The sequence below is a fragment of the Monodon monoceros genome, unplaced genomic scaffold (genome assembly GCF_005190385.1).
Source record: "Monodon monoceros isolate NGI ecotype Baffin Bay Population unplaced genomic scaffold, NGI_Narwhal_1 Super_Scaffold_9, whole genome shotgun sequence".
In the NCBI taxonomy this organism is placed as follows: domain Eukaryota; kingdom Metazoa; phylum Chordata; class Mammalia; order Artiodactyla; family Monodontidae; genus Monodon; species Monodon monoceros.
Window position 1 is genome coordinate 30,011,319 of NW_021703786.1, and position 17,147 is coordinate 30,028,465.

Sequence of the window (17,147 nt, forward strand, 5' to 3'; positions counted from 1 at the left end):
CCCCTGCTGCTCTAGAACCCCCATCCTAGCTTGGGATGCCCGCGTTCTGCTTTCAAGGCGAAGGCTTGCTCCCTGAGGCTACGAGGTGAGTGTGTTCCCAGGCCAGCCCCCTCCTCCTGGGGTTGTCTGTGACTCAGGTGCACCCCAGGGAGGGCCATGCCTGGAGAGCAGAGGCAGGCAGAGAGCCCAAGGTCGGGTGGGACAATGGGTGAGTTATGCAGCCAGACGGCAAGGCCATACAAGTCCTGCCCTGGCTGCCTCACCAGCTAAAAATAACCCCTCCCACAGAGCCTGCTGGTGCCCCAGAAGCCAGGATGTTGTTTTTCCGGGCGGGGCCTGCTGGCTCCTGGGGCTCTGTGTTCTCAACACGGTTTCCTTGACAGCCAAGGGCCCCAACTCCCCGGGCCTGGGGCGGATGGGGGAGGCTGCTCCTGTCGCTGTCACAACGCGGACCAATGGGAGCCTCCCACCTTGCCCAGAGCCCCTCCCACCCCCCCCACCCTGGCACGCCCCACCCCACACACTCCCCTTACAGAGAACCCTCGGGTCCCTGATCCTGCAGGGTCCTGGCATGTCACGGAACATGAGTTAGATGGACATGGCCCCTGCACAGGACTGGCGCTTCCTGGTTGGAATTCGGGCCTGACTAGTCAAGTCTGCAGCCACAAAGGCCCTGCCACTTGCAGAGTGACTGCCAGCTTCCAAAGACTCATGGAACCTGGTGCATCTTTTTTTTTTTTTTTGGCTGCGTTGGGTCTTCGTTGCTTCACGCGGGCTTTCTCTAGTTGCGGCGAGCGGGGGCTACTCTTCCTTGCAGTGTGCGGGCTTCTCATTGCGGTGGCTTCTCTTGTTGCGGAGCACGGGCTCTAGGCACGTGGGCTGCAGTAGTTGTGGCTCACAGGCTCTAGAACTCAGGCTCAGTAATTGTGGCACACGGGCTTAGTTGCTCCGAGGCATGTGGGATCTTCCCGGACCAGGGCTCGAACCTGTGTCCCCTGCATTGGCAGGCAGATCCTTAACCACTGCGCCACCAGGGAAGTCCCGAACCTTGTGCGTCCTAATCTCACTTCCCAGTGTTAACAGATTTACAGCTCAAAGCAGGGGACTGGCTCACCCTGGGCTGCACAGCTCGCAAGGGGCTGGCTGAGCCCGCCCCCAGATTTCAGCGTTATCCCCAGAATGGAGTGTTAGCTGCAACCCTGCACTTCCTCTGTGACTCTAGGAAAATACTAGAGCCGGAGAGATGGGGTGTATGTGAGAGTCTATGTGTTTTCGGGTGTATCTCTTTGCCTATGTGTGTGTTTGTGTGTCTGTGTGTATCTATGTTATGTATCTCTGCCTCTGTGTGTGTGTCTGTGCTTGTATGTTGTGTGTGCATTAGTGTATAGGTCTTCATGTCTGCCTGGGTGTATGTCTGTGTATTTGTGTGTGTGGATCCACCCCAGTGACTTTTCAAACATGCTCTGAGGACACCTGGAGTTCTGAAGAGGTATAATGAGGCAGGTATAATGAAGAGGTATAATGAGGCTGGAGGGGTGGGAGGGGAAACCAGGGGTCGAGCCCCTCACTGCCCCTAACAACACTTTAATCAGAGCAGATTTTACCCAAGATGACTTGCAAAAGGAGAAGCTGTTAAAAAGACGAAAGTTTAGAAAACCATCGATCTAGTCCAAATCTTCTTTTACCACTACCGTTTCCAGATGAAGGAATTGAGGCGTGTGCTTAAAATGTCCAAACACACATGCACACACGCGCCCACGCTGCTTCCCAAAGCTAAGCCTGTGTAAGAGCTGCCCTCGGCCCAGTTTCCACGGCCACCAGAGCCCTTCCTCCAGAGCTGCCTGAGGATCTGTGAGCCCTGCCAGTCACAGACAATGGCAGTGTGTGAAGAAGGTGAAGGGTCTTCTGAGGCTGTGTTGCTATTAGCTGAGTCTGGCTCCTTTGGGCCAGGCGGGGAGCCAACCGCCACTTGAGCTTTGTTTCTGTGGGAAAATGAGCTCCGGAATTCCAAACGACAGACTGACCAACGGACTTGAGCATCTCTCCGCTCTTGGCAACTAAGGACAGCTGGGTCCCGTACCCCTCACCCCTCCCACCATCCCCCCCCCAACCCCTAACTCCAGGAGGAAAGGGACAGACGCATCCTTTCCCCTCCCTCTCCTCCTCCGACCCACTCAGGGAACTCACAGAAGTGCCTTTCTTCACCTCCCCTCCTCCCAGGCACAGGGTGAGGCTGGACTGAGACTGTGGCTAAAAAGGAGGGCCTGGCCAGGAAGATGGGGCTGAACTGGGAGGGGCAGAGGTTGACAGACGGCTCTACTGGTGCTGGATTTTCTCCCCTGGGAAGAAAATAGCATTTAGCTGCAGGGTCCGTGACCCAGTCAGCCCCACACCCAACACACACATTCCCATTTGATGCCAATGTTCAAAATGTGGAACACGAGGTCACTCCCTTTCTGCACCATCACATCCTCCAGAAGATGCCTGAGAACTGCAGGAGGCCGTGGGTGGTCCTCATGGGTCTCCACCTGGATAGAAGCCTCGACCTCCTCCTTCCCAGCGTCCTCAGAGAAGGGGCCAGGGAGGGAGTTCACACCCCGAGCACTGAGGCAGGTAGGACACATTCTTTGATGCCTTGTGTACTTTGTCTTTAAATGGCATTCAATTTTTGAATTTTACTCGGTAATATCTCTGATTTTGCTTTAATGTAAAGAGCAACACTTCTCTGCTCAACAGTGGAGAATGGTTTTTGTGTGTGAGTTCTGGAATCAGAAAGTCTTGGCTAAAAATTCCACTTTGGCCATTTCCCAGCTGCATGCCTTTGGGCAGGGTTCTTAGCCCCCTCCATGCCTCGGTTCCCTCACTTGTAAAATGGGGATAATAATAGAACTGCAAACACAGAGACAGAGAACAAACAGGTGGCTGCCGGAGGGGAGTGGGTTGGGGGAGGCAAGAAACGCGTGAGGGAGATACAGAGTAAACCGCCTAGCGTTATTTTTTATTTTTTTTAATGAAATAAAATTATGGAATATAGGTTTTTTATTTTATTTATTTGTTTTTGGCTGCGTTGGGTCTTTGTTGCTGCACGTGGGCTTTCTCTCATTGTGGCAAGCGGGGCCTACTCTTCGTTGCAGTGCGCGGGCTTCTCATTGCGGTGGCTTCTCTTGTTGCGGAGCACGGGCTCTAGGCCTGCGGGCTCAGTAGTTGTGGCGCACGGGCTTAGTTGCTCCGCAGCATGTGGGATATTCCCGGACCATGGCTCGAAACCGTGTCCCCTGCATTGGCAGGCGGATTCTTAACCATTGCGCCACCAGGGAAGTCTGTGTTATTTTGAGGATTAAATGAGGTAATTTAGGCAAAGTGCTTGTCACAAGTCTGGCACAGAGTGAGCTTTCAATAAGTGTTATTGGTATTCTTCTTCGTTCTCTTGAATGATGAGTAAAATTGATATTCTTGGAAGTTTCGTCAATCCTTGGGGGATCCATGGCTTTGTTCTTTGGGGGCCAAGATTAACCCAGACCTCAATTCGTCAGGATACTTACATTTTGCCCCACCCACTAAGATTGGACACTTTCACTCGCTCATTCAACAATGTTTATTCAGTGTGGTGTGCTGTTCTCCGGGGCTGCGGATACGGTGGTGAGTGACCCAAACAGAGATGCCTGTGCCACACAACCGGCCGTGTGATAATTGCAGCTGTAGTAAGTACTGTACAAGAAAAGGGCAGCAACTCCACCCCTGCGGATACACCCCAAAGAACTGAAAGCAGGCACTCAAACATGCTTGTACACCCACGTTCCCAGCAGCACTATTCACAACAGCCAAAGGGTGGAAGCAACCCAAGTGTCCATCAGTGGACGGATGGATAAACAAAATGTGCTCTGAATATACAACGGCCTTAAAAAGGAATGAAATTCTGACACATGCTATCACATGAATAAACTTTGAAGACATTATGCTAAGTGAAATAAGCCAAAGGCAAAAGGACAAATCTTGTATGTTTCCACTTCTATGAGGCACCTAGAATAGACAAATTCATAGAGACAGAAAGTAGGAGGGGGGTTCCCAGCGGCTGGGGGAGGGGGGATTGAGGAGCTCGTGTTTAATGGGGTCAGAATTTCAGTTTGAGATGATGAAAAAGTTCTAGAGATGGATTGTGGTAATGGTCTCACGATGTGATTGTACTTAGTGCCACGGAACTGTACACTTACAGTGGTAAATTTTATGTGATGTATCCAGTGTATTTGACTACTGAGGGGAAGAAAAGTTTTGCCTCTGCTATATTACAAAACAAAACAAAACACAAATTTCCCAGGGACAGAAATTAAAAAAAAAAAAAAAAAAGAAAGAAGGAAAAAGACAGTGGTCATGAGAAGGGGCCCTATTAGGCATGGGGGAGGCTCATTTCCAGGGAGGACCTCCCTGAAGGGACAGCTGAGGCCTGGAGGACAAGGAGTTAGCAAGACAAAGAGGATGGGTGTGCGCTCCGGAAGGGGCCAAGCACTCCAAAGTGTTTTAAGGAAGGCAAGTGACATGAGGTGGCAGTGCAGAGCCTCGTAAAGATTCTGGACTTTACTTAGGAGGAATGGGAAGCCAAGGCACGGTTTCGCATGGGTAAACAACACAATCAGATTTGAAAGTTTAAAATCACTCTATAGGGACTTCTCTGGTGGTCCAGTGGTTAGGGCTCCACGTGTCCACTGCAGGGGGCAAGGGTTCGATCCTTGGTTGGGGAACTAAGATCCCGCATGCCACACACAGTGCGGCAAAAAAAAAAAATCTGTAATTTAAGTGAGGAATGGGTTTAAGGAGGGATAAAAGAGGATGAGAGAGACCTTGCATGTTTCCAGGGAGATGGAGATGTTCCCCACCCCACCCCACCCACCCCGGACTGTTGGAAGGAGGACCCAGAAATAGCAGGGAAGGGCCCAGACCCACTAGAGCCCCTCCTAGCCCCTCCCTGAGCTCCCTCCTGCAGAAGGGTCCCTCCAGGCGTGGCTCCTCCCTGCTTCGAAGGTGATGCCTGTGTCTTTCTGGCTTTCTGGGATTTTGGAGGCACGGAGGGGAAATGGACAGCAGGGGCGTTGTGTAAACACTCCTACGGCAGGAATCACTCAGAACAGGCCTTGCAGCTGTGCCAGGGAATATTGAACGCCACAGAGCGGGGAGGTCTGGACTGGGAGCCACTGGGTGGGGCTCATCTCCATAGCAACCAGAAACAGCCCCAGACAAGCCCTGGCTGGGCTTACTGATGGAGGAGCAAGGAACTTGTGTTACCGAAATACCCGTGGCCAAAACGACACGCCCTGAAATAGCTCACTTTCCCATCCCCAGCGCCCCATGTGGCATCTCCCACTCTGTCTTCGAAGCCCAAACAAACAACAGCAAATGGCACAAAGTTGAGGGTTACCAAGAGTTTTCTTTCTCTTGCTGGCTTATTGGAAGATGATGACTGGCTGAGTGATAAAAAAAAAAAAAATACGGTGTATCAAGCATGAACTGGGTCCATACACTCAGGTACAAAAAATGTCAAATTTGGTATTTTTCCTAAATCATAAAATTTGATTATGAGCTGTCCTTTGCCAAGAGGGAAAGGAATTCAACCTCAGGCATGTTTTGGGGGGTTGGGGTCTTCTGTCCACTGGGGCAGCTGCTGAGATTGCCCGGTGTCTGAGCCCAAGTGGTCCTTGTATGGTGAGCTTCCTCTCCCTTGAGCCAAGCAAGGTTTAGAGATTGTGACCAGCTGTTGTCTTTCTGCTCCAGCCCCTTTGTGTTAGTCTGCTAGGGCTCTCCTAACAAAGTATCACAAACTAGGTGGTCTAAACAACAAAAATGCATTGTCTTCCAGCTCTAGGGAGGCCAGAGTCAGAGATCAAGGTGTTGGCAGGGTTGGTCCCTCTGAGGCTTCGAGGCAGGATCTGTTCCAGGCCCCTCCCCTAGCTTCTGGTGATTTGCTGACAATATCTGGCAAAATCCTTCTAGCACTCTGCCGTTGTCTTCACGTGGCGTTCTCCCTGTGTGTGTATCTCCAAATTTCCCCTTTTTAAAAGGACACCAATCATATTGGATTAGGGCGCACACTAATGACCTCATCTTTAATTTTATCTGCCACAGCCCTGCTTCCAAATAAGGTCACAATTTGAGGAACTAGGGGTTAGGATTTTGACACGTGAATTTAGATGGGGGACAAAATTCAACCCATAATATCCACCCTCTAAGCTGGGCTCCGTGATACAGGGGCTGGGACTCTGCATTTCTCCACTACCTGCTTCTCCCTGCCGGGCTCTGCCAACAGGGGGCGCTAGAGGGCTTGCAGGGCTGAAAGAGAAGGGGCTGGCGGCTTCCCAGCTGCTGGCGGTTCCATCATCACTGGAAGGCTTCTTCACTGGGGCAGCTGCAGTTCCTTAGCGGCAACTAAATGCACTTTGTAGTTTTTCCGACCCTTGCAGAACCAGCTGCCTGGAGCCCCCTTCAGAGACACCAGCACCAGCAAGAATGTGCCCCCTTCGGAGAGTTGGGTTTTAGTTCCCAGGGGCTTTCCCTTCAAGCGTCTGTGTTTTAATTATTCCGACTTTGCCTTTTGGTCCCCCAGTCCTAGGTTCAGGCACCTCTGCGGCACCTTAGAATTATTTTTTTTCACCTTTTCAGTTACCTAGCGACCTAAGCGACATGGCTAGCTTTATACCTGTATTAATTCTTTTTTGCCTCTCCCGTTGCGGAGCACAGGCTCCGGACGCGCAGACTCAGCGGCCATGGCTCACGGGCCCAGCCGCTCCGCAGCATGTGGGATCTTCCCGGACCGGGGCACGAACCCGCGTCCCCTGCATCGGCAGGCGGACTCTCAACCACTGCGCCACCAGGGAAGCCCGGCAGGCGATTCCTAACCACTGTGCCACCAGGGAAGTCCCTAGTTAATTTATAATGTTGTGTTAGTTTCAAGTGTACAGCAAAGTGATTCAGTTACACCTACATATATATATTTTTTTTCTTTTTCAGATTCTTTTCCATTATAGGTTATTACAAAATATTGAGTATAGTTCCCTGTGCTATACAGTAGATCCTTGTTGTCTACCTATTTTATATATAGTAGTATATATAGTATATGTTAATCCCAAACTCCTAATTTATCTCCCTCTCCACCATTAAGCAATTTTTAGATAAATTTTAATGGCATTAAGATTTATTCTGGGGGACTTCCCTGGTGGTCCAGTGGTAAAGAATCCACCTTGCAATGCAGGGGACGCAGGCTCGATCCCTGGTCAGGGAACTAAGATCCCACATGCCGTGGGGCAACTAAGCCCACATGCCACAACTACTGAGCTTGAGCGCCTCAACTAGAGCCCACATGCAGCAAACTACAGAGCCCACGTGCTCTGGAACCCGCGCGCCACAACTACAGAGTCCACGCGCCCTGGAGCCTGCATGCCACAACTAGAGAAGAGAAAACCCACACACCACAACTAGAGAGCAGCCCGTGCACCACAATGAAGATCCCACATGCCACAACTAAGACCCAACGCAGCCAAAAATAAAATAAATAAATAATAAATAAATCTTAAAAAAAAAAAAAAAGAATTTGCTCTGGGAACTTAGTTACCTCTCCCACCTACCTGGTTGTCTTCAATCAGAAACCCAGTGACCTCTGGCCAAGCAGTGGCTCTCTGACCATACTCCTATAAATTGTCCCTTCTAAGAGGGAACCTCTGAATTGACCCTCAAGGGAGCTTTTCCTTTGCGTGCAATGTTGCAATAAGAGTTTTTCTATGCACTCATAACTAACTCATAACTAATAGTGTTCTTCAGCAACATGTAGTAGGGTAGATATCGTTTCAGGAAAGTTGTTTCGGTAAAGCCTCTGCAGCCAGCCACCGGGGGCACAGCCTCCAGGGTTGCCCCAAGATGCCCAGCCATCCATGAGCGGGAAGAGGGAAGCTCTTTAGAAGACAAAGCTCAGGTTTATCTTCTAAAAGATTCTGAGGAGAGTCTATGGGAAGCAAGGACCAGTTCTGGAGTGGGTGCGGTTTCTGAGTGGGGATTAGAAGCACTGGGGATTAACTAGGGACTGGGGGCCATCACGAGGTGAATGGTTTAGTCATTGAGGCACCCCCGCCAATAGTTGGGAATTGCAAAGCTTGTCTAGGGGTATCACTGGTAGGAAAGCAGCAGTTGCTGAGAGAGAGGAGTGTCGTTCCCTCTTATGACTGCTGCTGACTCTGGGAGAAATCAGGTTTCCTGCTGGCTCTGCTGCAGGCTTTGTCCGTGTCTCTGTGAGTCTGTTTCTGTTTTGTAGGTAAGTTCATTTGTGTTGTATTTTAGATTCCACATATGCGTGATATCATATGGTATTTGTCTTTGTCTTTCTGACTTACTTCGCTTAGGTATGTCAGTCTCTAGGTCCATCCATGTTGCTGCAAATGGCATTATTTCATTCTTCTTTATGGCTGTATAGTACTCCATTGTATATATATACCACATCTTCTTTATCCATTCAGCTGTCGATGGACATTTAGGTTGTTTCGACGTCTCGGCTATTGTGAATAGTGCTGCTATAAACATATAGGTGCATGTATCCTTTTGAATTACAGTGTTCTCCAGATATATGCCCAGGAGTGGGATTGCTGGATCAGACGGTAACTCTATTTTTACTTTTTTGAGGAACCTCCATACTGATTTCAATAGTGGCTGCACCAACTTACATTCCCACCAACAGCGTAGGAGGGTTCCCTATTCTCCACGCCCTTTCCAGCATTTGTCATTTGTAGCCTTTTAATCATGGCCATTCTGACTGGTGTGAGGTGGTACCTCATTGTAGTTTTGATTTGCATTTCTCTAATAATTAGTGATGTTGAGCATATTTTCATGTGCCTGTTGGCCATCTGTACGTCTTCTTTGGAGAAATGTCTATTTAGGTCTTCTGCCCATTTTTCAATTGGGTTGTTTGATTTTTTGATGTTGTATGAGCTGTTTGTATATTTCCAAAATTAAGCCCTTGTCAGCCACATTATTTGCAAATATTTTCTCCGAGTCTGTAGGTTGTCTTTTCGTTTTGTTTATGGTTTCCTTTGCTGTACAGAAGCTTGTAAGTTGACTAGGTCCCACAATTTGTTTATTTTTGCTTTTATTTTTATTGCCTTGGGAGACTGACCTAAGAAAATATTGGTACGATTTATGTCAGAGAACGTTTTGTATATGTTCTCTACTAGGAGTTTTATGGTGTCATGTCTTATAGTTAAGTCTTTAAGCCATGTTATTTTTGTATATGGTGTGAGGGTGTGTTCTAACTTCATTGATTTACATATATGGCTGTACAGCTTTCCCAACACCACTTGCTGAAGAGACTGTATTTTTTCCATTGTATATTCTTGCCTTCTTTGTCAAAGATTAAGTGACTGTAGGTGTGTGGGTTTATTTCTGGGCTTATTGGGTCTTTTTTTCTTTTTTTTTTTGAGTCACCGTGCGGCTTTCAGGATCTTAGTTCCCCAACCAGGGATTGAACCCGTGCCCTCGGCAGTGAAAGCGCAGGGTCCTGACCACTGGACTGCCAGGGAATTCCCTTATTGGGTCTTGATATAAAATGTACTTCTTACTGTGGGTCAACATTAAAAAAAAAAAAAGGAAAGCCACCATCTGATAAACTGCTCCCTAGTCTTTTCAACATCAGGACACACATAGAAAATGATTATTTGTTTAGCACAAATGATACTTGTCCAACTCACTGGGGCAAATAAATGAAGCTTCTTGGAGCTTAAGAGGTGACTGGAACAGGGTCACCCTGGACCCTGCCTGGCTGTTCTGTGGTGATGGGCACAATACCCCAGGCAAGCCCAAAGCACTCAAGGAGCTCCAGTCTGCAGAACAGGAGCAATTACAGCTCAGCAAAAAGCGATCATTTCTGGAAACAGCCAGAGCCTGTGTGCACTAGAAGGCAGGAGTGATCTGAGTTCTGAGACCTGGGCCCAAACAGGGCCTTTTGCTACCGACTTGGTTCAGCAATGAACTGCCCTTGAGCCCCTCAGTGTGGGTCCTGGAAAGCACCTGACCTCTCCACCGCCTGGGAGCAGTCCTCACAAGGCATTCACATGATCACATGGTTTTATAAAATTTGCAAAATTTGGACACTTAAGCCAGAATCGGTTAAGCCTGCTATCTCGCTTCACTCAGACTTCCTCTTCATCACGTTTCCCCTCCTGCTAGGAGGCCTCAGTGTGGCCACAGCACTGTGTGTTCATAATCGTGTATCTTAGTTCTAAAACAGGGCCTCCAACGTTGGAGAGGCTTCAGGCCCCACAAAACCCGCCTCTGCCTCTGCCACCAACCGGGGTCGCAAAGGGGTCAGGGCAGGACTGCGCTGTTGTCCCACCTTCCCTCTTAGGGTCCTTGTAGCAGCCATTCTTGCACACCCATTACTGGGTGGGTTTTCTCTTTCTTTTTGAAATCCATTATTAATATTTAAAATGCACACAGTAAACAAACAGTACAAAAGAGCATGCAATGCACAGTAAGTCACCTGCCAACCCCAGTTCCCAGAGCTGAGCTTCAAAGGGATAATGCCCAAAACAGTGTCTGGTGGATCGTTCAAGAAAATATCTAGATCTAGATCCTATCCTATTTTTTATACAAACAGAAGTATATTTATACACCAGTTGTACAGACAAACCTTAGCAATCTTTCCACATCAGCACATAGAATATGACTTCATTCTTTTCAACCGCTACATAGACTGTATGTGTGGAATTTACCCTAACACATTAGGGCCGACTTCATCCCGTCCATGACGCACTACTTCACTGCACTTGTCCTGCAACTTCCAGGTGGTTTTGCGCAAGACCTCACAGAAGGCTGTTACCTGTTTCATAATATTTTCTAGTTTTTGATCCTTCACCTAGGAAATCTCACTCAAAAGTCAAGTCAAGCAGGTGGATCCCAAAGTTGGCCACCACGTGTCAGGAAATCAGCTGTTTGCTTAAAAATCAAACTCCGATCCCTTAAGATTAATGTTGCACCTGCGCCGCCCCGTGGGGAGTGAGACCCGTCCCCCGCACCCCCACAATTGCGGGTAAAGCTCCACCTCGGAGGTGCGGGAGTTTACAAAACTACCGGAGGCCGCCCAAGTGCTGGGTCTCAATGAGTCATCCCCATTCTGCAAGCTCCGGGTGTCACAATTGTGCCCAGTTCCATTCAGCTCCTCCACGTCCGGTTTAAATCTTCCAGCCTGTTAAACGCTGGGAGGGCGGGGCTGCAGAGCCAGAGCGTTCTAGAGCGAGCAGCGCCACCGCGAGGCCAGCTGTGGTGGAGGCGGCGGTCAGGTGCCGGAGGTGGGCCAAGGTTCTCCTCCCCGCACGGAGATTCTCACCGCCCACTTCGGAGGGTGTGGGTTTGATTTCAAGGGAGGGATGGCAGTTTTTCTTGACTCTTCTCTCCCAGAACAGAGACTGATTCTTGGACTCATCTCTCTAGCTCAGTGACTACCCAAGTGTGTGGCGGGGGAGCAAAGTCATATAGGAAGTGCTCCCCATACGTTTGCGGACTGAATGAAGATGCCCCAGTAAGTGTACAACGCTCCCACAGCAGGTGTAGGTTATAGTCCCCATTCCGTGCGTATGAACTTTTGCGTCCAGGGCCTTTACGACGAACTTCCCTGTGACGCGCCCAACTATTTACGCCGGTCCCTCGGAGGACCGGGTGGAGGAAGGTGGGGATGAGTTATGCAACAAGCGGAGTCAATCCGGGCCTATGGTCTTGGAGACTACAAGTTCCAGGATGCAGCCTTCCGTTAGCGTAGTGAGAGGTCGAGGTTGAGGGAGCATTGCCTTCTGGGAATTACAGTCTTGAGTTTGTTTGTGTTGCGAGCGAAACTAGGGGGGAGGGGGAGAGGGAGTAAACTATTAGCACGTGACGCCAGGGATCAGGTGGTAGGGCCAGCCTCCGCGCAAGAGCTGATTGGCTGACTCTAATACGAACGACGCCACTAGGGGTGGGCCGAGGAAGGGCGCAAGCGCACTGCGTTCCCAGTCTCGGGACCCTTTTCCGAGAGACTATGGCGCTCAACAAGAATCACTCGGAGGGCGGCGGAGTGATCGTCAACAATACCGAGAGGTGAAAACACTGCGGAAGGATCCTGGAGGACTGAAGGGCGGGCGTCGAGGGTGTGGATAGTGGGTGGTGGGTGAGTGGGCGGCGGAGAATAAACCCGTGAAGAGGGGAAACTGATGGGGGGTGGGGGGTGGGGTAACGGCTGGGGGCGGGGCTGAGGGAAGGTGGGTGAGGCGTGAGGGAAGGACCGGGATGTTGCAGCTGTGGGATGGGGGTGGGGCGGCTGGATAGGGTAGGGGTTTGGAGAGACGGGTGGGGGTTTGGAGAGACAGGCGGAACCTGTGGGTAGTTCTTGAGCCCCTGTCCCAGAGTAGGTGACTTTAAGAATTGGGAAGAGCTTTAGACAAAAATAATTGCCATTTATTGGGCGTTTACTATGTGTTAGGGACTACACCTCTTTTGCTTTTTTCAATATGTAAATCCTGTGCGGCAGATACTATTACTATCCACATTTTACACGTAGGGAAACTGAGGCACAGAGCTTAAGTAATTTGCATGAGATCACAGAGCTGTAACAGGAAAGGAGTCCGGATTCCAAAGTCAGTAGCCTTAATTCCCAGTATGTAGCCTTCCAGTATATTCCAGAACTGCTGTTTACAGATGAAAAACTGAGGCCCAGAGGTGAAATTACATAGCTAACGTTTGTCACATGTTTGACACGTTTTCTGTAAAGGTCTGTCTTTGCCTCTTTCCCTTGAATTCCTGTTGGCTTGGATCACTTCCCAGAGCAGAGGTCTCCCAGCTTCAAGGTTCTTCCTACCCACCCCCTGTCAATTCTGTCTCTCCTCCACCTCTGGGCTCCTTGGATGACTTCTCTTCTCTTGCTCCTTGGGCGCTGAGGATCAGACCAACCAGCCCTGCTTGAGCTATGCTGACCTGAAAGCATTTTTTGAAGGAGCATAGGAGGAATCTGAGTCCCCACAGGAGACTTGGTGGGATCAAAGTCTGGTAGCTGATTAAGGCCAGCACCCAGCCCAGGGCTGTCATCCGGGAATGCTTGATGAGTCAGAGGAGAGCACCCAGGGAGCCCAGACCTCAGAATATTGACTCCTCCTCCATCTTACCTGCTCAGCGACTGGCCGTCCCAGCCTGTTCCTGGTAATGACCTCTTTTCTCTGAGCTGTATTTTTCTTTTCCGGTACTGGTCCTCTTTCCCACTTACCCCTCCCCAGTGAAGGAAGTTGTGATATCTGGGAGGTGAAAGGAGACAAATGGAACCATGTGAGCTTGGACCTTGTTGTCTTGTAATCAGAGAAACTTCACATTGCCCTTAGTGTGTAGCTGCTCTGTGTGCAAGCCAGTCCTGGACCCGGACAAACCCTTTTGATGCCATTGGTAACATCTCCTGGGACTATTTCTTTCTCTCTCAGTGAGACTTTTCTGGGCCAAGAATGTATCTATCCTGCTGGGGCTCCTACCCGGTTTAGGACTCATTGCTGCTAAATAATGATGTGCCTTGTTTCAGAAACTGCTTCAGCCTCATTTCTGAAAAAAATGTGTAAACAGTAATTGAAGTCCACATTCAGCATTTAAAACTTGATATGTAAAATAGTGAACCTTATTCTTCAAATCATGAATCCCTTTGAGAGTGATGAAAACTGTGGTCTCTCCCAGGAAAAAGCACGTACGTGATCATCTCAAGGGCTAGTGGACTGATACCCCTGCAGACCCAGCTTCAGAACCCCAGGTTTAAAGGAACCCTGAAGTGAGCCCTTTGGTAATGTGTAGAGTCATGTATTAAAATGTTCGTATATCAGACTTAAAAAAGTAAGCCAACAAAAACAGAACACCTGTCATAAGGACCTAGAAGAGAATAGAAGAGTTTAACCCAGATAATCTAACCTGATTTGAGGGATTATGGCGTCTCCAGAGCCCTGTGGCTCTTCTATGGCACTGGTCACTTTTTTTTTTTTTTTTTGGCTGTGCCTCTTGGCTTGTGGGATTTTTGTTCCCTGACCAGGGATTGAACTCTGGCCCTCAGCAGTGAGAGCCTGGAGTCCTAACCACTGGACTGCCAGGGAAGTCCCTGCACTGGTCACTTAGGGGCTGTGTGTGTGGGGTTTGGGGGAAATTCTATGGACCCCCAGCTTGCTTATCTCTTCCATGGCTGTGTTAGTAGTTTTCTCACGTCAGTGTTGAAGCGGATGACTTGCTGGCAACTACTAATAAGCAACTGCTACCCAGGAGGGGCCAGTCCCTGGGGGTGACAGATTGTGACTCCAACTGTCTCATCAGGGCATTTCCTCTTTTCTTATCACAGCATCCTGATGTCCTATGACCATGTAGAACTTACGTTCAGTGACATGAGGAATGTGCCAGAGGCCTTCAAAGGGACCAAGAAAGGCACCGTCTACCTTACCCCGTACCGGGTACGTTGTACAGCGGGACGGTTGGTTTGGCGAGTCAGTTGGTTTGGAGACCAACTCACATCACCTCCTGGAGGCTGATGTGAGTCTTCGGTCAGCCGCAGCCTCGTGAGTCTGGTGGCCGCTGAACCCTGGTGAATGTTAGCGTGTTTCTGTCACATGCTCCTGGTTCTAGAACCACCAGCCTCTTCGCACAGCAGAACGGATGGCTGGACAGTGAATCCGTGTAAGTTCCAGAGCTGCTGCTGCAAAATCTCTCTGTAGCTGGATGCAGCTGCTGGGATGACCTGGGCCTGGAGGGGAAAGGCTGTTGTTACTTTGATTTCTGTAGGAGTAACCCGTGAGGCCTTTGTGCACATCCAGAGTGATAAATGTGGTCAACAGGATGCAGTAGCCTGGCCACAGCCTTGGGAGTAGGCAGAGAGACCAGCAAAAGCCTGCAAAGCGAGAAATGCCAGACTGCAGAATGGGCCTTGCCTGAGAGTTCCCCAAGCAGACTCTGAGAGACTTCCAGAGAAACACAGATGGATATTCTTGGGAGAGGATCGCTGCCTGCAGCTATCCCAGAGTTAGACTTAAGGATCGTTAGAGGAAGAGGAGCACAGGCTTTAGCGGAGACCAGGGTGGGGGGGCGTCTCAAAACCCTATCTCTGGGGGTTCAAGCTGGCATCTTCAGTCACAGATTGAAGTCATGGGGGTAAAGCAGAATGTTCTCCACGTGCAGGGTGGGAGACGCTGGCTGTTGGGCAGAGTCTGCAGAAAGGTTAGGATCATCCCTTCTCCTGGGATCTGCCACCCGCTGCCGTTCCCTCTTCTCAGTTCTGTGAAGCTCAGGCTGAACTCTCCCTTCAGGAGCCCTTCCCTGCTTCGGCCCTGCCTCTCTGCCCTGGCCTTGCAGGCTCCACTTAGGCTCCACATCCGCCGTCTCCTCACCACCACGTCTCAGTGGCAGAGCAGTTTGTCCTGCTCACACGTGCTGTCTGAGCCACACATTTTTCTTGTGAATTCACATGTCTGGCCTCTCCAGCCCGGCTGCATCTGAGGCCTTTTACTCTAAAAAGCGCTCTCCGGGGCTGGCTGGTGCAGAGAGCGCCCTGGGGCTGCCGGGTGCTGGCTCGGGCCACCCGCCCCGGCCCTGGGAGGTGATGGCCTCCCACACATAGGAGGTGATGGCCGGGCAGGCCATGGTTCGGGTGGGGATGGCCCTTGTCCTCTCTCCCTGCAGGTCATCTTTCTGTCCAAGGGGAAGGATGCCATGCAGTCCTTCATGATGCCATTTTATCTGATGAAGGACTGTGAGATCAAGCAGCCTGTGTTTGGAGCAAACTACATCAAGGGAACAGTGAAGGCTGAAGCAGGAGGTAGGTGACAAGGGAGCTTGGGGACACTGACGGGGCTTCCAGAGAGGTGCTCTGGGGCATCTCTGACTGCTCCCCTGGAGATGTCCTCTTTGGACCCCATCACCCTAGCCGTGTCTTCTTCCTGGCTCTGGATTAGCTTCCAAGACCAACACTTGGGCTGCCAGCTGTTCAGCAGGGGGAAGTTGCCAAGAGCTGGAAAGTGCTAACGTTAAAGATGACAGCTCAGGTCACCTTTTCAGAGAGGGAAGTCAGCAGAATGACTGTAAACCAAGTGAAAATGCTTATTGTGAGCTGGGGAGTGTGTTCAGATGTTAGGTGTGGGAGGGAGCTGTATCAGGTTCTTGGGAAGGGTCTTTCCCCTAGAGCCAGGCAGAACCCGCTGCCCCTCTGTAACGCCCGGAGAGGCCCTGCTTGGTGGCAGGCTCTTTGCAGACCCCAGAGACCCCTGCGTCGAACTCGCCTTCCCGCTCACGTTCAGCCTGGCCCGAGCCTTGCTGTTGAGCTCACAGTTCCCCTTTGGACAGAAGCCAGGCTGGAGGGGCCTGGGGTTCGTCCTCAGGCCCCCTCGGGATGAGAGATCTGCTCTGAACTTGAGTGTCAGTTGTTGCTGGTCGTGCTTGTTGCTGAGAAGCTGCTTTACTGGGGGTGGGAGGCCTGAGTGCAGATGTGCTTACAGGGCTGCGCAGTAAGTGGGCAGGAGGTGGCCGGTCAGCGCTGGCGTGCGATGTGGGTGGTGAGCCTCCTGGCCATTGGATGGGGCCTGGAGACGACGAAGAGCCATCTTTTCAGACGTAACTTAAGTTCTTTTCCGGAGCTGTTGATGCACTGTTCCCTTCTCAGGTGGCTGGGAAGGCTCTGCGTCGTACAAGTTTACCTTTGTGGCAGGGGGCGCCATCGAATTTGGACAGCGGATGCTACAGGTGGCATCTCAAGGTATCAAGGCTCTAAAAATCAGGGGCCAAGGACGCATTGAATGTGTGTGCTATTCGCTCATTTGGGTTTGTTTACTTTTTGTTTTGTTTTTTAAGCAGTCAGGAGATGAGTTTCTGGGCCCCAGGCTGCCCAGGGCTGGGAGTTGGGAAGGAAGCCTGTAATAAAATCACCGTCCTGTACCTCAAAGGCTGGGTTTCCCCTGCCTGGAGCAGGTATAGGACATTTTAACAAAGCTGTTTGGACTCAAGGACATTTTACTGTGGCCTCATAGAAACAAACAAAAGCTCAACCATTAAGCTACCATCAGGCAACCATTTCAAGTCCCCAGGGGGTGTGTTCAGCAGACCTCCTCACCCCGTCCCCAGCCTCACCCAGCCCCATTCTCTACCCCGCC

General features: G+C 50.4%; 1 protein-coding gene across 3 annotated transcripts in view; it reads left to right on the top strand.

Moving 5' to 3' along the window:
* Positions 1 to 12,004: 12,004 nt before the first annotated feature.
* WBP2 (WW domain binding protein 2) overlaps positions 12,005 to 17,147 on the top strand; it is a 7,870-nt gene continuing 2,727 nt past the window's right edge. Inside the window, exons 1-4 of one of the 3 annotated variants that reach the window (XM_029212808.1) lie at positions 12,005 to 12,096; positions 14,354 to 14,462; positions 15,685 to 15,820; positions 16,661 to 16,753. In XM_029212808.1, the coding sequence (XP_029068641.1) occupies positions 12,038 to 12,096; positions 14,354 to 14,462; positions 15,685 to 15,820; positions 16,661 to 16,753 (397 nt within the window). In that variant the 5' untranslated portion in view covers positions 12,005 to 12,037. Of the gene's footprint in view, positions 12,097 to 13,093; positions 13,192 to 13,789; positions 13,811 to 14,353; positions 14,463 to 15,684; positions 15,821 to 16,660; positions 16,754 to 17,147 lie in introns of those variants that run through there. The other 2 variants (XM_029212807.1, XM_029212809.1) reach the window with 2 other exon arrangements.